This window comes from Capricornis sumatraensis, chromosome 23, assembly GCF_032405125.1.
Source record: "Capricornis sumatraensis isolate serow.1 chromosome 23, serow.2, whole genome shotgun sequence".
Taxonomy (NCBI): Eukaryota; Metazoa; Chordata; class Mammalia; order Artiodactyla; family Bovidae; genus Capricornis; species Capricornis sumatraensis.
The window spans coordinates 39,323,516-39,345,082 of NC_091091.1; the positions used below are offsets into that span (position 1 = coordinate 39,323,516).

Sequence of the window (21,567 nt, forward strand, 5' to 3'; positions counted from 1 at the left end):
GCTCCTGGCCAGCCTCCCCAAGCTGTGCCCTGAAGCCCCAGGGCCAGAGGATGACCAGGTGAACCCAAGGAAGCACAGCCCAGCTTTGGAGAGGGACACGGGTTGACATGTGAGCTCAGCCTCAACTCATGGATAACACGAGGGCAATCCCAGCCAGCCCTCGTGCAGCAGTTATGTAGGTGGTACTGAGACGATGCTACGAAGCACCTGGTCTGATGGTCGTGGTGTTATCAATACTAACATCAGCTGGGAGGCTTCAGTGCAAGGCAGGCTGGGTAAGAGAAGAGCCCCACAAAGCTCCTGTTCTCAGTCCTCTGGATTTCCTTCCGTCCCCTGTACACGTACACACACACACACTCAATGCTCACATGGTTGTCACCTCCCTCTGGCCAGAATGGGGTGTCTCACCTTCTTGACAGAATTGCCAAATGCCTTTTTAATTACTATATCTCAGTTGGGCTTCGCAGGTGGTGCTAGTGGTAAAGAATCCGCCTGCCAATGCAGGAGATGCAGGTTTGATCCCGGGGTCAGGAAGATTCCCTGGAGGAGGAAATGGCTACCCACTGCAGTGTTCCGGCCTGGGAAATCCCATGGACAGGGGGGCCTGGTGGGCTACAGACCATGGGGTCACCAAGAGTCGGACACAACCGAGAGTCTGAGCACAGCAGGTCTCAATTAGACTGAATTCAGCTGCAAGCCAATACCTGACTTGCAGTGGCTGAAACAATAAAGATGCTTAATTATCTTGTGTAACAAGTCACAGGACAGCAATAGAAATGTCACCGAGGCTTCATTTTTCTAAATAACTTTTCCAGGCAGCCATCAGTGTATCAGCTTTTTGTCCGGAAAACTTAGCTTTGTCACCTCTGGGCTGCCTGAGATTTTCATCCTGCCAGTGACTGGAAGAAGGTGAGGTTCCTGGTTTTGTTTTGTATTTTTCTGAAGAAAGGAGCAAACTCTCTTCCAGAGCCTCCCTAACAGACAACCCTCTTATATTTCAGGCACTAGACGTGGGTTACCAGCCCTCTCCTAAAAATATCAAGGAACAGGGGCTGTTTCTGCTGGCTTACACCTATCACAGCTCACTTCGCCAGGTTCAAGGGAGAGACTTCATAAAAGTAAGAAAGCAGGAAGGAGAATGTGGCTGTCCCTCTACATAGAGCCCCTTCATTGACGGAGGAAGGAACTGGAGCCCAGAGTGGTGAAGTCCCTCATCCAAGGCCACTCAAGATTTTGCAGAACGACCAAGGTAAAATCCTAACCACTGGCCCAGCCAGCTCCCGCCACATCACCACGGGGCTTCTTCACCAACTGTGGCTGACCCCAAGCCCCAAAGGGCACTCCTCTGAGCTTGGCCAGAGGCATGACGCGGACAAAGTCAAGACCGTTAACAGAAGTGAACCCCTGATGCGCCCAAATGCGCCTCCAGGCCCCAGGCACCTCTAGGCCCCAGGGCCGTGTGGGGCTGGGGCAGTCAGAGCAAATTCCTGCCCCTCACAGGAGCTTGGCAGGCGGGCCACGGGATCCCAGAGCCTGACAAACAGCATCTCTGTAGCCGCCTGGACCCCCGCCAAGCTGCCTCATTCCCTGGGGCTGACCTCATGTTTCTGAAGAGCTTCAAGACGCCCAGGGTCTGTGTGTTGCCTCTCCTGGTTCAGTTCTGCTGCCAGCAAAGGCAACGGCCCAGGATGGGGCCTGGGGGCCTCGTGGAGAGTTGGACACCCAGAGCCCAAGCATCTCACAACTCACCCCTGCCCTGCCCTGCCCTGCCTGTGGCATGCAGGCCCCGTTCCAGAAGAAACGGAAGATACACTGTCTAAGCTCTGAGATGAGGCCCCTCCTCCTCTGTCTTCCTGCCCCCAGCCACCTGAAGCTGTCCCTAGAAGAAACTTTAACACTCAGGCTTTTCTGTCTGTCAGTCTGGACTTCTGGAAGCGGAACCAAAGGCAGTCAGATTTCATCCAACAGAGGTACTAAGCACATCTCAGAAGTTGGCTAAAGAGCCTCAAAGAGAGCTAGAGAGCTCATCTGAGGTCTGTCCTTGGTGACAAAAGTAACTGCTGATTGTGCCAAGAGCTGGGGCAGGCATGCACTCTAGCCTTTCTGGGGTCACTGACAGTATACCGAAGTGCAGCATGTACCCCCACCCCAGCCAAAAAAAAAAGAAGCCTTCATGCCCTTGACCTCCACTTCCAGACACTCTTCCGGGGCAAAACACCTACTCTGGGCAAGGCTGACAGCAGATGAGGTGAGTAGCCCCGGGAAACACCATGGAGCCAGGGCCCCAGGACACACCCCGCCAGCTCTCCCCAGGACATCTGCCTCACGATTCCCACATCCCACCCACCCAGGCTGCAGCCCCGGATCCAGGCATTTGTTCCCATTCAAGTTCACTTAAAAGCGTTTATTTCCCTTCAAATCCACAAGGGCTAAAAAATCCACATGAGGAAAGAAAGCCTCTCCTAGTTGCCATTCTCTCTGGTCTGACCAAGAGGGGCTGGCCCCAGCCGCTGGTGGCTTTAAACCTTGCTCGCAGAGATTTTTCTCAGAATAGTAGCTCGCAGTCTTCAGAGCTTGAAAAGCCCGCATACCTTGAAAGTACGCAGGCTGCAAGAACAGAGTGGAATTTTCCATTTATAGAATAATACTCTTCATACCACTCTGGGGGCCAGCGTTCTCGTGGTAAGTTCAGTGTCAGCAAACCCATCACGCTTCTGCAGGCGCCCCACACCAGCCAGGCCCTTTTATTTATTTTTGGTGGGAGACAGGAGGAAATAAAGGAATAGCGTTTCAACTTGAGTGCCAACACAAACTTGGAAAAGGAACCAGCTTGGCAAGTGCTGAATATCACTGCCTGGTTTGGGGACTTAAATCAACCATCAGGGAGTAGGAGGTGAGGAAGAGGCTGAAAAATATAACTTCCACCCCGGCATGTAGACAGGTGGCCGGGACAGGCACCACGTTACTGCCTCAAGACCTTCCCTGTCCCTGCTGCGTGGTCCCTGGATCATGCCTGAGGGCAGGGGCCCTACCAAAGGCACAAGGCCCCATCGCGCTTCTCTTCCTCCGTACCCCCATGTGCTACACTTGATTTCTGCTGATGCTCGCACAGACAGTCTCAAAGTCTGAAATAGCTTCCAGATTCACGGTGTAGAGGGAAGGCCACCAAGCCAGTCATGAAGAGGCCTGAGTCCTCACTCTGGCAGTGTGACAAATTCACTGTGTGGCGTAAAGAAGCCTTCTCTTCTCTGGGTCTCATTTTCTTCATCTGTAAAGTTAAGATCGGACTGAATGATACCAAAGATCCCCTTCACTGTGAACATTGGGACTCATTCATTCATTCTACTGTTAACCTGAGCCAGCACTAGGTTCTGGGCATCCCTACGGGGCCACTCTACACCTGCTGGGACATACCCAGACCCACCCACTAATGACAGCTGCAACACCAGTCTCCCAACCCTTGTTTCAACAGACAGAGCTCCTCCAGAGAGAGGAAGGAAAACCCTACCTGCCAGCTTAGAGGAGGCACTGTCCCCGCCCCTCAGCACTCTACAGGAACCCTCCTCCCACCTAATACTTTTCCTACTTTCCATATTTTCAAAAACCTTGTTGCTCCTTCTCCTGGGAAGGGCATGACCATCTCGTAGCCACCTAAAGTCTTCTGATTTATTTTCCACCGTTTTTACAAAAGTACAGTATTCATTTCAAAGTATTAAATGGTGACACTGAAGTGGCCCCTGAATACGCTTTGTTATTTCAATTGCACAAACACCTCATATGTCAATACGGTCCCCTCACCCCAGGGGCAACGCGGAGTGAGGAGCTACACACACTTAGAAACACACACACTGATCACTGTCCTAAGGCCCTCACCCCTACCTGTCTGTCACCAGCTACTGGCCACCACCTGGTCTCGGAACACCTGTTGGGAGGTGCTACAGTGCTGCTGTGGGAAAGTTATGTGTCCTTCCACTACTTACGAGGTAAGAACTAAAACCTCTCTGAAGCTCTCTGAGGTTTGTGAGAGGATTCCACTTAGTTGAAAGCTCTCCAAAACGCTGTGCAAAAGGAAGTTACTTGATTGCTGGGCGGCTCCCACTTAAAAACTGCATCGTTAGCTCGCACCAAGTCTTGCCTCCCCACATCTTTCCTTGCTGATGCTGATGAGAAGGAGAGAGGAGAGAAGGGGTTTCTCAGAAGGCAGAAGGCTGGCCCAGGGCACTAAAAGCTTGGGAGGTGGGTCTCACCCCCAGGCTGAGAGAGATCCAGGACTGGTCACCTGTTCCAAACCAGGGGAACAGGCGAAGGCGGGCCCCAGCAGCCGCCCCTCCCCTACATCCCCCTCCCCTCCCAGCTTCTCGGTAGGGCACGCCCCCTCCCCCGGACTCACCAATCACCGTCCGGAGCGGCGCCCGTGGCGCAGGGGGCTCTGGTCAGCAGCCAATTAGCGCAGCGGCCCGAGGCGGTGCCTGTCCGCCCCCTCCCAGAATGAAAGCTGCCCAGCAGCTGGCGAGGCGGGCGCAGCGCGTGGGGTGCTGGAGCCTCGCCTGCCGGAGCAGCGCGCGCTCACTGCCCGCCCGCCCCCCGCGCGTCCGCCTCCGCTCCGCCTCCGTCCCAGGCGCGGGCGAGGTGGCCCGGGCGGGGGAGGGCAGGGGGCAGGGCCGCGGCGGAGAGGCCGCGGGGCGGGGAGGAGCGGGGCCCGATAAAAGGCGGCGAGGCAGCCCCACCCTGAGGCAGGCCGGCGGGCAGGCTCGGCTCGTCCCTTCCGTCCGGCCCGCGCCGGCGGCGGGGAGGCGGCGCGCGCGGCCCGCACCCCGCCCATGGAGGCTTTCCCCTGGGCGCCCCGCTCGCCCCGCCGCGGCCGCGCCCCCCCGCCCATGGCGCTTGTGCCCAGCGCCCGCTACGTGAGCACCCAGGGCCCGGCGCACCCGCAGCCCTTCAGCTCGTGGAACGACTATCTGGGACTCGCCACGCTCATCACCAAGGCGGTGGACGGCGAGCGGCGCTTCGGCTGCGCCCGCGGCGGGGACGGCGGCGGAGACGGCTCCCCGCCCTCTTCTTCCTCCTCATCGTGCTGCTCCCCCCACGCGGGGGCCGGGCCTGGGGCGCTGGGGCCCGCGCTGGGGCCGCCCGACTACGACGAGGACGACGACGACGACAGCGACGACCAGGGGTCCCGGAGCCGCTACCTGGGGGGCGCGCTGGAGCTGCGCGCGCTGGAGCTGTGCGCGGACCCTGCCGAGGCCGGGCTGCTGGAGGAGCGTTTCGCTGAGCTGAGCCCGTTCGCTGGTCGCGCCGCCGCCGTGCTTCTGGGCTGCGCACCCGCGGCCGCCGCGGCCACCACCGAAGCAGCGCCGCGAGAGGAGCGGGCCCCAGCGTGGGCGGCCGAGCCCAAGCTGCACGCCGCCAACGGGGCGGCCGCCACCCGGCTGCTCAAACCCGAGCTGCAGGTGTGCGTGTTTTGCCGGAACAACAAGGAGGCGGTGGCGCTCTACACCACCCACATCCTGAAGGGACCTGACGGGCGGGTGCTGTGCCCCGTGCTGCGCCGGTACACGTGTCCCCTGTGCGGTGCCAGCGGCGACAACGCGCACACCATCAAGTACTGCCCGCTTTCCAAAGTGCCGCCTCCGCCTGCAGCCCGCCCGCCGCCGCGCAGCGCCCGGGACGGCCTGCCCGGCAAGAAGCTGCGCTAAGGGCCCGGATCCCCGTCTGCTGCTGCCACCTGATGCCACCAGGGTAGCCGCCCGCCCACTCTCGTGTTTGGTCTGCGCACCATTTCTCCCTCGCTGCCGGGGAGTGTGGAGCTCGTCTTGGCTTTTCCAGAGGAAGCCGACGGTACTGAGTATTTTCCTGTCGAAGAGCGGTTGAGACTAGACGTTAAAATCTTGTTTCCAGTTTGTGCACATCCAGACGGTGAAGGCTGGGTATTCCACTAACTGAAATGTGGCAACTTAAAGGCGCTGTGGTTTGTTTATACGTCGACCTATTTTAGATGCGCATCAGTATGAAATTGTCTCAATCTAATCTTGGATGTTTAATTTTATGAGTGGAGGCACTTTACTAGGTCTAGAATATTTTTTTAAAAGCCTCTCAACTGAACTTAAAACTGGCGATTTTATGGAGTGTCAGCAAAATGACTATTTTATTGTTTGAAACAAGTAATATTTCTGTTGTCCTTACCCAATTATAATTCCAGGTGAAGCCCTGCCTGGTAGCAGCATTAAGTGAAGACTTGGTATACTTTACAGTAGTTTGGGTGGGTGTTCCCTCCTTGTGGCTTGTTTTTGTCCTAGCTGGAGATGTATAAAATGTACAATTTGTAGGTAGCAGGTAGAATACAGCTCATGTACCAGATCTTTTTATTACTGAACGAGCAACTACCGTTTTCCCCCTTTAAAAATAGTGCCAAGTTATAATCATATTGTGTATACACTTGAAAATGGTGCTGTTTAAAAAAAATTGTGTATTTATACAGTAACAGTATATGAATTCATTAACCTTGCCTTTAACTCTACTACTTGGCTTTTTCTTTATGCCCCTTCCTATTCCAGTTCTTCAAAAATATGTCGTACTTAAGATCAAAAGAGTGCAGTATTCATTCACTCTGAACTGCTCGATTTCAGGGCCTCTAAATAGTGGCAATCTCATTCCAGCTGTTGCCTCTCACACTAAATATAAGATGGAATCCTTTGAGCTCTGGAAGGTTAATAGAACAACTGGTGTTCAGGAAGGTTCCACTCTGGACTGTGTCAGCTTTAAACCATCACAGAAGTCCTCAAACCAGTATAAGTAACAATTAAAGGAACTGACTGGGGGTAGGCGGGGTAAGACATGGAACACAGCCTCCCTCTATTGTGTTCCCATTCCCATTAGAAGACAACCATTCTGGAATCCCACCAGTTATTTTCATCCATGAGATTAATCTTGGGCAAAGGTGCTTGACTTCTACTTTAACCTACCACACCATATGTACCATCAGAACAGACACAGAAGGTAAAAATGGAAATTAACATGAAGTCATCTAAAATGTACAAAAATCACTATTTGAAAATAACAGCAACAAATTTAGTCTTTAGAGGTTCCAGGAGAGCTTAGCTAGGTTATTAAAAATTAGGCTGCCTTCATATTTAACTACCTCCCTCCACAGCAAATTTACTTCATTTGAACACTTCTTTTAAAGTCTAAGAAGCTGCCATGATAGTTGAGATAGCTATGAGCTTTTTTGGTCAAAGGGTGGGAGAAGGGCGCGGGGGCACACAGGCAAACCATTCATTTCTTGGTCAAGAACTATAACTTGAGCTATACTTGTTAGTATAGCGCCAAATGAGAAAACTTCAGATATTAATATACCTAAACTCAAAAGCATGCATTAACTTCTCTCCAGTTTTGCTAGAAAATATATCAATTTAAAAGAGTTGCTTTCTGGGTTGTTTTTAGGTCACATGAATTCCTGTCACCTCTTGCCACTGCTTTAATTCTACCTTTTCAAGAGTCACTATTAACAGATGGGTGCATTCTCCAGACCGGAAGGACTAGGCAGGTGACTTACCTATCAGCAGCAACACCCCACCCCCCACCAGCCATTTGCCCGTTTTGCAGCTAACTTTAGCTTCTAGTATTTTGAATGTCAGTAGTTCTCTAAAACTCTCTTCTGAAAAGGTTTACTAAACAGGCTCTAACACATTTAAAAGCAACTCTCAATCTGAAACATGTTTTAAGCACTTGAAAAGCTAAATTTAAGATAAAAGGAAATCCAATTTTTTGAAGTCTAGAAAGTATACAAAATAGTGACGAAAGTACTTATTTTCAAAAGACTGCATATTTTTGGGAAAAGATGTATGGAGTCCTCAAAAGAGCTTTACCAACTGTGCAGCCACAGACTACCTTACATTTTAACATCGAACCACAAATGAACATGTACTATCGAAGAAAAATTTCAGTTGCTCCTAGTTTTCTAATCTGTTCTTAGCTACAACATGAACATTCCTTCCATTAATTTGCAGTATATTTTAGTTACACTTACAAAATCTTAAGTCGGTGTCCAGCCAAACATGTCACACATATAGATGCCAGCCTCCCCCTAGTAGCCACTTTGGACAACCGCTGGGATGTGGAACCTTCTTTGGGCTGCTGCCTCCACCTTCAGATCTACCCATACTGACAGTGATGACACCCTGTCTACAAATGCAGAATAAACACTGAGGGAGGGGGCAAGACTGAGGCCCTGAGCAGGGTCACAAGCAGCACACTCTTCTGCCCTTGCCCTGTGCTCCGATTCCAACACCCAGGTCACAGAGCTTGGGAGGACAGCACATCTGGGAGAGGGTCTGGGGAGGAAGGGTCGTTTGCAGACGAGCCTGGAAACCTAACCATCAGACAGCCATCTAAACAAATCAGCTCAAATGAATGAATGTTGGGGCCTGTATGTGACTGCCTAGGTATGTCCTGTTCTAGTAAAAGGACAGAGCAGGTTACTGTCCCAAGTTTTCACTTGTTACAAAAGGCCCTCTTCTCATAAGACTTTCACTTATTTGAACGTTTTTTAAAGTGAGTTCTATCATTATTAACATCAAAAACGAAAGGCTGCGTTTGGTAAAGTTTTTTATAAAAAAGCATCAATACTCCCTCTTCTGGCCTCACAGCTGCACCAAGAGTAATTCTCACCTCTACTCAACACCAGAAAGAATCTAATTGCCTAGAACCACTATAAATTTGGAATTAACATTCTGTGAAGTCAATTATGCTTTTAATTTCAGGGGAAAACTCAAGATGTACATCACACACACACCACACAGAGAGGACAACTTTACAGGGAAACACAACTTTACACACACACACACACACACCCCCTATACAGACAGGACAACTTTACAGGGAAACAGAGGTTCATCCAGTAACCGAGGAAGACACTTTAGTGGAAATATCCTAGCCACATTTGCTTTTTGTTATATTTAGGTTATCTTCTTTGATACTCAACAGTGAGAAAATTAATACCACTGGTAAAACCTCAAGTGAAAGAAACTCAACGAATATGCAAGCTAAACATTATATATGAAACACTAACTCTAACCACAAATTAACACTAAAACAAATTCTGTAAGTGTTTTATTTATCATTGAAGAAAAAACACAGCAGCAAGTTCTGTGTTGGCTTCAATAAGACCAAATAGTTAATCTTTAACATAGCTACTACACTCCAAAATTGAAGTCAACACAGTCATTACTACAAATTACTTATTGAAAGAATCTATCCTGAAGAGAAAGGAAATTAGGAAAAAGAATTTAAAGATTTCCTCCAAACCACACATTTATAAATATTGTCATATTTAAAATGCTTGAAAGGCATGAATTCTCCATAAATGGAAAAGCAGTTTGCTATTGGCAACAGAAAAAACTCAGCCACAGTTTACCAAATGCTTTAAAATTTAAAAGCTATATCTGTTTTGGATTCACACTCCAGCAGTATTCTCGTCATTATAATAATGACCACAAGTTGGTTTATACTCACCTTCTTTCAAGTAAAATCTACCAAAAACTCCACTGTATCCAATGTGTGTAATGTTTACTGCACTCAGAGTAAACCTAAAAACCTTCTGAATTTAGTAAATAGTAAATACCTCAAAATATCTAGAGGTATGTCTCAATGGTGTGAGAACTGTTTCAGCTCCCTGTTTTAGAGACTTCAGATACATTCTCTATAACAGAACCTTACTTCAATACAAATTAATACCAGATATTTCAAAATCAAAAGAAAAAAGATCAGTTCTATACCAAGATACAGGTGTTACTCAATACCTGAAGAATTCTCATTTTAAATTTATTTTTAGTTTTTCTTTTTTGTAAACAAATGATTGACGAAATAATGCAACACCTTAAATTCAAAAACATGGCGTGGTTTTCCAACCGTCTGTGGATGCGGTGCCTGATCAATCTATTATATAGGATTAATACAAGTTCATGCTTTTTGTGTTATGGTGAGACATTAAAGAATCCAATTTAGATTGGTTGAAGCACAAATATAATAATCCTTGAATGTGATCAAACCTATGTAAAGACATGAATTTGAATCCATTATATTGAGACTTAACGTCGTACTGTGGTCCATCCATCTTCATCAGTCTCATTTTTAGTACGACGAAGAGATTCCCTATCTTTCTCAGCTCTCCAGGAGGTCTTCTCTTTCTCACCTTCCCTTTCTCGGTCTCGGTCTCGGTCTCGGTCTCGATCTCTCGAAAGAGCTGCGGGAGGAACACGACGAGGGGTATCCCGCTCTTCGGCCCGGTCATCTTTCCTGTCATCAGCACGTCTCCAAGAACTTACTTTAATTAAAAGAAAAGGAAAGAAAATTAATTTGTACTGTATTCTATCAGCTCAGACTAAATAGAACTGAAGCAAAAGAAATGCCTCAAATTACTCAGAAATTCAGTACTGAAGATGATAGAGAATCTTCATTAAAAAAAAAAGCTAAATACATTTTAATCATTTTGATACAATTTCTGAAAAAACCTTTAAAATAGACTTAAAAATACCAACTTGCAAGCAATAAATCACTGGCCTGTTAAGTGTCCTAATTTTTAAAAAATTTAGGATAAGGTGACAAATATCTGGCTGGATAAAAATTTTTTACAGAATTTTTGGCTCCTGTTGAAGACTCACCAGCAAATAAGTGAAATATATTTCATTATACTATAAAAGAAGAAATACCCTGGATGTAAAACCAAATAAATAGTAAAAGCTTTTGAGGCCAAAGTGCCATGGTCATTTTAAACAAAATGAAAGTGAAACTGAAGTTGCTCAGTCCTGTCTGACTCTTTGCAACCCCATGGACTGTAGCCTACCAGGCTCCTCAGTCCATGGAATTCCCCAGGCAAGAGTACTGGAGTGAGTTGCCATTTCCTTCTCCAGTAACTTTGTGAAGACCATGAACTTTAAATGGAATAAATGATATGCTTGGCCATCTTATTTTTGGTGTTCACAGAAGTTAAAGAGACAGTAAATCCCCTCATCAACTATGGCTCCCCGGTGTCCAGCGGTCACACAGAAAGCACATCTCTACCTTCCTCACGCTCGGATCTGAGAGGCGGTCCTCTTCGGTCCCTGTCGTCTCGTCTGTCCCTTAGATCACGGCGATCATCTCTCTCACGACGCCGGTCATCGCGGTCCCTATCGTCACGACGACTTGCATCTCTCCAGCTTGAAGACTCCTCAGCTGGTCCTCTTCTCCAGCCACCTTCATCCCTACAAGCCAATTCAAATGACACGTTAAGGTCTGTCGTTAGACAACACGGGTAAATTTAAGTGGATATATAATACCCAGGTCAGCAAATAACAGGAATAAACTTTAAACAAGTGAAGTGAAGTGAAGTGACTCAGTCGTGTCCGACTCTTTGAGACCCCATGCACTGTAGCCTATCAGGCTCCTCCGTCCCTGGAATTCTCCAAGCAGGAACACTGGAGTGGGTTGCCATTTCCTTCTCCAGGAGATCTTCCCAACCCAGGGATCGAACCTGGGTCTCCAGTATTGCAGGCAGACGCTTACCATCTGAGCCACCAGGGAAGTCTTAAACTCATGAGTTGACCTCAAAATGACGCTTCAGGCATGAAGTCAAATGAGAACATCTGGCTCCGCGTTGTCCAACAGAATAGTCATTACCCATTCCAAACACTCAAGTCAAACGTGATAGCTGGTTACTGTGTGGACATTACAGCTACAGGACACTTTCATCCTTGCAGGAAACTGTACTGAACTGTGCTGATCTAGATTAGGTTAGTACAAAGCCACTTTAACCAGATGAAGCCAGCCAGAACTCTTAAAAAATAGCAAAGGGGCTTTTAAATAATTTAAAAGCAATAAATGGACCTCAACCACAAGGCAAAAGTAAGGGACAGTGAAGAACCTGGACTGGTTCCACCACCATAGAGCCACACAACCTACAGACAGCGCCAGCCTGCCTGTCCCCTCTTGAAGAGAGGAATCTGGTTCAATCAGATGACCTCTAAATTTTTAAAAATCTATGATTCTACTAGATAAATATATGCAAGGGGGGAGCATGTTTTTCAAAAATAGCTGGGAATGCATAGGACATTAAAGGAATTTTAACCGTAAGGCCACAGTCTTAACCAGAGTATCAAACCTTGGCCGTCTGAAGCGGTCATCTCGATCACCATCTCTCTCTCTGTCTCTCTCTCTCTCTCTGTCTCTTTCTCTCTCCGGGTCCCTGTCGTTCTCGTCTCGATCTTGATTATCTCGGTCTCTCTCTTTTTCCCTCTCCCATTCACGGTCTTCTGATGGTCTCGAGTCTCGAGGTGGACCCCAACTCTCTTCTCTGGCTTTTTCTTTCTCTCTCCATCCACCTAGGTTTTTAAAAAACAAAATGAAAATTTCCACTCAAGAAACAGATTGGCAACCACAAATCTTGATGTTAATCATCACCTCTGTTAATGGCTAATTAACACACTCTAACATAATTTTAAAAAACTAAATGCATTTACCTCATTTCACAGAACCAACTCCTATTCTGACTACCTATTATTGTTTTTCTAACATATAACACATAGGAACTTTATGTTCCATATGCCAAGATTTCAGGTATAAAAATCTGTAAACCTGTTCTGACAGTGAAGACAACTCATTTAAGCAGAGAACTTCAAGGGTGAGGGGTAGGATCTAGATCTGAGAGACAGAGCCCCAATTATGAGTTCACTTATATCTTTCAACATTTTCAAAACCTAACTAAAAAGACTCTTTCCTTTCACAATCCTGCCCCCTACCATTTACCACCATAAGGTCATGAAATAAGGACAAAGCCTTTGGCCCTGCTCAGTATCTCACTTAGCCGTGCGATGTCCCAATCTAGGGAAAATGTGTGCACACAAGTGCACAGGCACACACACGAAAGGAAATGAAAGGAAGCAGATTATTTCAATGAAAATCTCTTATAGCTGCAAGGCCAACAATTATCATCACTACCATTTATATTCCGGTGGGCTACAGCACTAGTCTAAACCGTCTGTCTATTATTAGCTCTTTCAATCCTATCCACAGCTCTAAGTAGATTATTCCATACCTGCTAATTTGCTACTTGCTAAAAATCTGTAATTCCAAAATTAGCACTCCAGCACGTTCACAAGTCATATACAAGGCATGTACCCAGTGGTGAAATATTTGGGCCACCCAACGGGCCTGTTCTCAGCTGAGCTCAAACAAGGCAATGCTGTCTTCTGGCTGCAGCTCTCCTACTTTAAATAAGTAGCCTCTGAATGGCCTATTTAGTGGCACATTTCCACTTTTTTTGTGCTTCTTTTTAGTGATTTCAGTTACCCCAGCATTCTCCCAAAGACAAAAAGGCAATGGACATGACTTAGAGAGAAAATACAGGTGTTAGATAAAACTTCTTCCAGGAATGAATGACTGTGTTGTTGGCCAGGGAGTTCAATGCTAATGAATCAATAATGTACATTAAATGAGGTATCTTTAAACAGAAAGTTAAAACAAGGTTATGTGTTGACTGGCTGGAAAAAACTGACCAGAGGGTTCAGGAAAAAACAGGAACCTAACCTAGTATTTCCCTTAGTAGCAATGGTTCAGTATTCACTGACTTTATAAAAATGTAATTATCATGAATTAATGAGAATCAACTATGCTTTTATCCCCATGTTACATAAAGCACAGCAAAGTTAAGTTTACCCAAAAGTCACAAAGCTTCACAATGGAATGAAGTGAGAAGAAACACGAGTATGCAACAGAAACCACTCAGGCTAAGGGGCAGGCAGGTGCTCAAACTGCTTTTAAAATAAATTACTGAAAAGACATCAGTCATTGAAAAGATACAAGAAGGATGAAAGAGCACAGTAAAGGAGAACTCCCATCTTATACAATTAGATGGACAGTGACGCCCTTGAAGAGAAACGTGTGTATGTGTCCCCCCCAACCGCGGGGTTGGGGGGGGAGGGGGTGGGCAGGGCGGAATTCTGTTTTCATAGGTTGTGTCTGAAGTGTCAAGTGACGAGGTGCTACATAAAAGTTGGAAACACAGGTCTGAAGGTATGGGTAAAAGTCATCTGGGCAAGACAGTAATGAAGGCATAGACCTGTACACAATTACTCGAGAATAATAAAAATTATGAAGGGGGAATAGTTCCCTGGTAGTCCGGCAGCTATAAAAATTCCACGCTCCCAATGGAGGCCTGGGTTCGATCCTTGGTCAGGGAACTAGAACTCACATGCCACTAAGATCCTGCTCTGGGCAACTTAGTCCCAGCTGCTGCTGCTAAGTCACTTCAGTCATGTCCAACTCTGTGCGACCCCAGAGACAGCAGCCCACCAGGCTCCCCCGTCCCTGGGATTCTCCAGGCAAGAACACTGGAGTGGGTTGCCATTTCCTTCTCCAATGCGTGAAAGTGAAGTCACTCAGTCGTGTCTGACTCTTAGCGACCCCATGGACTGCAGCCTACCAGGCTCCTCCGTCCATGGGATTTTCCAGGCCAAGGGTACTGAAGTGGGGTGCCGTTGCTTTCTCTCAGCATAGCTGAATAAATGAAACAAAAGCATGAAAGGATGAACAGGCCCAAGACAGAGAAAGGAAATGGGCTCCTCTCATGAACACAATGCCATGGTTGACAAGAGTACAAACAAATGATAAGTTTATTTTTCATTACTTCTACAAAGAGTCCAGTCCAGGAAGGATCCTGAAAAACACTGATACTTATGGACAAGCACAGAAAGAAGAACCTCAAAGCCCAGAAATAGCAGGAACACGTCTTACTTAACAATCAAAATGTAAGTTGTCCTTTTGAGACCTGTGTTTTTTCTTGGAAATAACCTGCTACCCTCTACAGAATAGTGGGGATTAGCTGGTGTAAAATTTCAGGTAGCATTTGTAAATACATATAAAGCATCCAATTTGGTTTTTTGAATACCACAATTTTACCTGGTTTGACAAATGGTCTCCAGGGACCAGGTCGTGAATCATCACCCCTTCTGGGAATCCGATCGTCATCAGCCCGTCTTGAGATCCGATCGTCATCCATGTTTCTCCAAGGTCCCCTGTCATCATCTGCACCGCGCCTGGAAAATCTGTCATCATCTGCACCGCGCCTGGAAAATCTATCATCGTCTGTATTCCGCCAAGGTCCTCGATCATCATCCAAGCCCCGCCTGGGACCCCGGTCATCATCCATGCCCCGCCTGGGACGATCGTCGTCAGCATTCCTCCAGGACGAACGCTCATCGTCTGCACCTCCTCGGCGCGGCCCCCGGTCCTCGTCCAGCCCTCGCCTGGGTCCTCTGTCCTCATCAGCCATGCGCCAGCTTCCTCTGTCCTCGTCCAGCCCTCGTCTAGGTGGTCTGTCGTCATCTGCGTGACGCCAGCTACCCCTGTCTTCATCTCCAATTCGTCTGGGAGGCCTGTCATCGTCTGCACTACGCCAAGAAGGCCGGTCATCGTCCGCCCCCCTGCGAGAGAACCGATCTTCATCAGGACCACGTCGTGGGCCTCTGTCGTCATCCATGGCACGTCGGGGAATGCGATCATCATCTGGTCTAAGAGAGGACTCTCTCTCTTCATCATCCCCCAGGCGCCTCGGTCGGTCGTCGTCTCTTCTGTGAGGCCTCTCTTCGTCCCGCCCTTCTCCACGTCTCCACTCCCTACAGAGTAACAAGCCAAACACCTTTAAGAGTATTCTTTCTTAAGAAAGTACATGATCTCTTTGGCAATGATTTTACTTACTTCCAAAGTGTAAATTCACTAATCTTAGTTCTATAAGAGTATGTTCCAATTAAAAAAAACACAAAAACACAAAATCCAAAAGTTTACGTCAACAAATAAACCAGTAAGCAGAAAACTGCCTCTAAAAGGTATCTGCACTTTATGATGAATGCCTTAGCAATTTCTCAATCTATTACTACCAGCTTTCAAAACGACAAGAAAAATACTATGAAACCATTCACTATACTCTAACCTCAATACCATTAGTTTAGGAAATTAAAAATAAAAGAAAAACCTAAAGCACGTATTTTCCAAGATATCTATTCTATGTAATTACAGCAGCACTGAAGTAAGCCATGACAAACATTCCAGTAATAGGTATGCATACAATTCTTCATGACTCCCTTTTCCCCACCCCCACAAAATATGCCAAATGAGAAAAACACTAGTAAGATACTAACAGGACCTATGATTAGTCTCTTCTCCTTAATTCTACTTACTTCTCTGGAGGGCCTCTTCTCCATTCAGAATCTGTTTCAGGTCCTTTTCTCCAAGTGCCTTCTGTATCTCTCTCTCCCCAACGAGAGTCCTGCAATGAGCAAAGTGAGAGTCACTACATTGGCAACATCCCTGATAGAAATTGAACCGGAACCTCAAAGAGCTAGTTGCTATAACACAGAGAGAAGAAAAAAATAACTGAAACATTAAAAGAGATAAAGAATAGGACTTTGAAAGGCCAGAAGAAGAAAAAAGGAGAAAAAAATCTTCCTGAGTTAAGACAATTCAATATGCTCTACGTAAACTGAATCCTGACTGACGGGGCACACATGCCAGAAAGGGTGAACAGCAAAGACCTAAGCTTAGGCAGCTAAACAAAGACTTGGTGAAACACTAGAACTTCTTTTCTCAGAGCTTCCTAGGAACACAGCAGAATATCTACTGAACTAAAAAGATGAAGACTATCGTCAAGAACCCTCTTCCCAGTAAGTACTAGGACTGACAGGTCTCTCAACCTCTGAAGGAGGATGATTTTGAACTGGCTAAACCAATGAACTGTTATGCAACTGTGAGAGAAAAACAAAACCTCTTGTGAGGCATACACAAAAACAAAATATAGAATATACAAAACAAAAAATTTACATGCAAAGGGGAAAAGATACAGTGTAAACATATTTTAAACTAAATCACCTTGCCAATGCAGTTGTAAAACTGATAAGTGAATTCTAAATAGAAAACATTGTTTAAATGCATTGGAGGCAATACATTTAAGTAAAGCCTTTAAATAGATGTGGCTCAGATGGTAAAGAATCTGCCTGCAATTCAGGAGACCCCCTGGGTTGGGAAGATCTCCCCTGGAGAAGGGAATGGCTCCTCACTCCAGTATTCATGCCTGGAGAGTTCCATGGACAGAGGAGCCTGGCCAGCTCTCTATAGTCCATGGGGCTGCAGAGTTGGACACAACTGCAGGACCAACACAGGTGCCACTACAAGAGACAAACAGGCCTTAAGCCTCTCCATCTTTGGGCTTCTCTGGTGGCTCGGTCAGTAAGAATCCACCTGCAGTTCAGGAGACCTGGGTTCGACCCCTAGGTTGGGGGAGCATGGAGGAGGGCACGGCAACCCACTCTAGTATTCTTGCCTGGAATCCCCATGGACAGAGGGGCCTGGCGGGCTGCAATCTGTGGGGTCACTAAGAGTCAGATGCGACTAAGCACAGCAGTGCCTGTTTTCTTTGTTTTGCACATTTTGTTTGTTCTAAAGAAAGGGAAGAGTTCTCAAAATCTACAGACTGTAAGTTTAGACTCTGAAAAGAATGGATGGTAGAAGAGCAGAGAAAAGCATAAATGCCAAAACAAATGTCAGGAATAAAGGCATAAGCACTAGTTAGTTACCACAGTTAGCTACCATGTTAAACGTGAACAGAAAACTGAACACTCTCCAACTGAAAGGGAAGGGGGAGCTAACAAAACAGAAACAGCAACAAAGGATGAACACAGAACTGCAAAAACTGATAAAAACCTTTGAAATCCATAACCATGGGTGGATCTGCTTCAGAACTAAATTAACAGATGTAGCAAATCACACACACCCACACACACCCCCTCTGCGCCCAATAGGAAAAGAACACTCATAATAATTACCAACAAAATTAACAAAACTAAAATCCATTCATACATTATAAAACAAACTGAAAGCTACATAACTAGGAGCAGACCCTCCAATAAAGGGAAGCATTTGATACAGGTGCAGCACAGATGAAGGTTCAGAGACCTAAACCCTCCAGCAATAAACCCTCCAGCTACTCACCACTAACCTTAAAAAACAGCAGTATTTCATTTAAAGGGCAGCACAGACACACTGCAGGAAAAACAAAGAGCATGCAGGCGGATGTCACAGACGCAATAAAAGCTAACACTAGCTCCGAATAGCTACAGTAGAAGTGACTAAGAAAACAGCGACTGATGAAGCTAATGAAATAACAGTAAATATAAAACATAATTAAACACACCTTAGCTGCTAAGGTGTGTTTAATTATTTTGGGCTCCAAGCAATGAGTACGACCCAAAGGAAAGTCTGAAACTGAAAGCAGAGGTAACAATCAAGTATGCGTTATGAAAAACCAAGCAAGCCACAGTATAGATGAAGGTCTGAGGCTAGGGGAAAAGATGACAACCAGGGATAAGCCCTGTAAGTAGTACAGGCAGAAGAAACCAGCTCAATTAAATACGGCAAGAGCACAGGGACAGAAAGGAGGGATGGGTTTGAAACAATGTGGTTTAAGGAGGTAACAAAGCTACTGCCAGGAGAAGGTATCAGATACCCTCTTTATACAAGATAAAGTCAGAAGCACTGGTCACTTTGGACACGAATGGAAATTAAAAATAAACACTTAAACCAGCATTTGAAGCACCTGGTAATCTTGTTAAAATGCAAATTCTGGTTCAAAAGATTTGGCTATAAGCCTAAGACTGCATTTCTATCAAGGGATGTTGAATACTGGCTGGTCCCACAAATTCATCTCTGAGGACCCTTACATCATAGCAACTCCTTTCAAGGAACCAAACAGTTCCTCTTCCATATGACTGTATTACTTTTCATCAAATACTTAATTTCATGGGATTAGTTCTTCCTGACAAGTACTCTAAAGCCTATAAAATCCCAGCTTGCTAAGACAAGTCTAATCCCCTCCCCATCCTCCTTAGGAACCCTCCGTCTTTGGAAAGATAAAGCAGTATCAAATCTGAATGATGTGATTCAAAACACCATGCCCAGACACTGACAAACGCAGACAGCTCTGATATGCAGAGACCTGGCTGATCCCTGGTGGCTCAGATAGTAAAAGCGTCTGCCTGCAATGCGGGAAACCCGGGATTCCTGGGTCGGGAAGATCCCCTGGAGAAGGAAATGGCAATCCACTCCAGCACTCTTGCCTGGAAAATCCCATGGACGGAGGAGCCATGGGGTCGCAGAGTCGGATACGACTGAGCAACCTCATTTCACTTTCACGTAGCACTGACACCCGTACTTACCTTTCTAGAAAGTGAGTCATCACCAAGTCTCCTTTCCTCCTCTCTACGACGCTCCCTTTCTTCAATTTCCAACTCCCTCTGACGTTTTTTCCTTTCAACTTCTTCTAGCTTCTTGACCCGCTCCTGGTATTCCCGTAGCTCCTCCTCACGCTTCGCGCGCTCAGCCCGCTCTCGCTCTTCTCGCTCTGCACGACACATCAGGTTATAAAGTGTGCCTCCCACCCACAGGTTTCCATCGGTGCTATACTATAGGTCTACTTTTCTGGTATTAGAGGCAGCATAATGTAGAAAAAAAATTATTTTAAAAAAGTTTAAAATAGTTTACAATCAGCTAAACTTGAATATCAGAAAATATTCAAGAAAACAAGTCTTATCCCACTCAACACAATGAAAGATATTAGAATCCCACCCCAACACCTGAGCATCTGCGATGCCACAAAAAGGATCATTTGAGAAACTTCACGTGGCCCATTTCACTCAATAAATGTTAATACTATACAGACTACAATGATAATACAAGGGCAAAGTTTGTGAAAGAACACCAACATCGTTGAAATAGGCTCGCAGAGGACATTAACACCCTCACAGGTAACACACTGCAGAGAACTAAGTCAGGTTGTCAGAACCTGAGGACTAGTTAGCTTATCACCTTGGTTCCACATTCCTGTTTCCTAAGTAAGGTTGTACAGAGGAGACCTATTATCTATCAGCCTTGCTGTATAGCCCCCGTCTCAGTCCAACTAGTTACCTTTTAGCATCTTTTCTTCTGCCCTCCTCTGCTCTTCCTCTTCTTTTTCTCTATAGTAGGTTATCCTTCGTTCTTCTTTACGCTGCCTTTTACGCTCTTCCAAGCGATTATGCCGTTCTTCTGCTAACCGCTCTTCAAACTGTTTAAGTTTTTCCTGGAATTGAATGATCACCAAAAGAAAGGAATCAAACTATCAAGGGCTACAAAATGGCAGTAAGTTACAAAAGCATGGTTAAGTCTGGTGGACCCATAAAAAGCAACCTACAAACCTAAAAATCAATTCCAAATAACAAGATTTTTAGTGGCAAATGGTTAAAACTTTGAATTGACAGTATTATCTATACACAGTGGATTCATTTATACAAAATAAATAAAATGATTAAATCAGAGTCTAAGAGCAGGACTTTTCAATCTCGTTTTTTTCTCTTTCTGAATCAAAGAACAAAAATTTATATCAAAAGCAAGTTTAATGCAGTCTATTTTCACCTTCAGAAAAAATCAGTTTATAGTGATGGCTACTTAAGTCCAGGAAATAATTTCAAGACATCTCTATTAAAATATTATTTGAACGATGATTATGTTAGCTCAAGACAGAGAATGTACCACCACACTGAAGAACCCTTAAGGCAAAGCTCATGAATAAAGGTTTCCCTGAAACCAAGAAGTTCACCTCATAAACAGACTGTCGTGCTGCCTTGAGCCGCATTACAAATAAATCTCTGTCTTCAAGCATTCGTGACATCCGGTTCTTATGTTCTAGAGCCTTTTCCCGTTCCAGCTGCATCGTAGTAATCTGCAAACACATGATACAAAGTTAAATTTCAAAGTGCTCATTATCTGATGATTAATTTATCCCGAATTTCTGACAGATATGCTTGAAGAAGTATAAGCATCTCCTCTGCCCCCTCCATTCTGCCATACCAACAGCTCCCTAGGATGACAATGAGGAACAGAAGATGAATAAAAAAGACCTGGGGCATCCGTAAGAAACAGCTTTAACCCGACGGTACCGTAGCACCGCTACCTCAATGGACACTGAGTCTGAGCAAACTCCTGGAGATAATGAAGGACAGAGAAGCCTGGAGGGCTGCAGTTCACGGGGTCACAAAGAGCTGGACAGGACTTAGAGACTGAACAAAGACAACCACAAAATTTATGGAGGAAAAACTAAAATTTGTGTGACAAAACAACACATACTTCATGGCTTTATTACTGTATTTTCTTCTTTAAAAGCAACTGGAGGGACTTCTCTGGCCCCTCCAGGGAGTATGGGTTTGATCCCTGATCAGTAAACTAAAATCCCAAATGCCATGAAGCACAAGCAGAAAAAAAAATTTTTAATTTTGTTTCAATAAATTAACCTAAAAAAAGGCAGCAAATCCTCTCAAGCTTTCTGTAATTTCATGTTAAAAGAATTATCACACAAATTCCAACTTCTAAGAAAACTGGAAAAGATGGTTAACACTAGGCCCAGAATGACAACAATCCAATGAAACCAAGAGGAGGCAGCCACCACAGATATATGTTGTCTCCTGCCTGTGGTTTCTTTTTTAACCAAAATGAGGTCACTCATTTTTACTA

At 45.8% G+C, this 21,567-nt stretch overlaps 2 protein-coding genes across 2 annotated transcripts in view; one reads left to right on the forward strand and one right to left on the reverse strand.

The window, feature by feature from the left end:
- The first annotated feature begins 4,820 nt into the window (after nucleotides 1–4,820).
- On the forward strand, nucleotides 4,821–5,822 carry NANOS1 (nanos C2HC-type zinc finger 1). The gene has a single exon (XM_068961776.1). It carries the CDS (start codon nucleotides 4,821–4,823, stop codon nucleotides 5,694–5,696), a length of 876 nt encoding a protein of 291 aa, XP_068817877.1. The 3' UTR covers nucleotides 5,697–5,822.
- Nucleotides 5,823–8,876: 3,054 nt separating this feature from the next.
- Nucleotides 8,877–21,567, reverse strand: part of EIF3A (eukaryotic translation initiation factor 3 subunit A) — a 32,158-nt gene continuing 19,467 nt past the window's right edge. The window contains exons 15-22 of the mRNA XM_068961252.1: nucleotides 20,657–20,779; nucleotides 19,987–20,140; nucleotides 19,239–19,423; nucleotides 16,209–16,297; nucleotides 14,932–15,647; nucleotides 12,137–12,356; nucleotides 11,059–11,240; nucleotides 8,877–10,321 (exon numbers count right to left, since the gene is read on the reverse strand). Coding sequence (XP_068817353.1) covers nucleotides 10,086–10,321; nucleotides 11,059–11,240; nucleotides 12,137–12,356; nucleotides 14,932–15,647; nucleotides 16,209–16,297; nucleotides 19,239–19,423; nucleotides 19,987–20,140; nucleotides 20,657–20,779 — 1,905 coding nt within the window. The 3' untranslated portion in view covers nucleotides 8,877–10,085. The remainder of the gene's footprint in view (nucleotides 10,322–11,058; nucleotides 11,241–12,136; nucleotides 12,357–14,931; nucleotides 15,648–16,208; nucleotides 16,298–19,238; nucleotides 19,424–19,986; nucleotides 20,141–20,656; nucleotides 20,780–21,567) is intronic.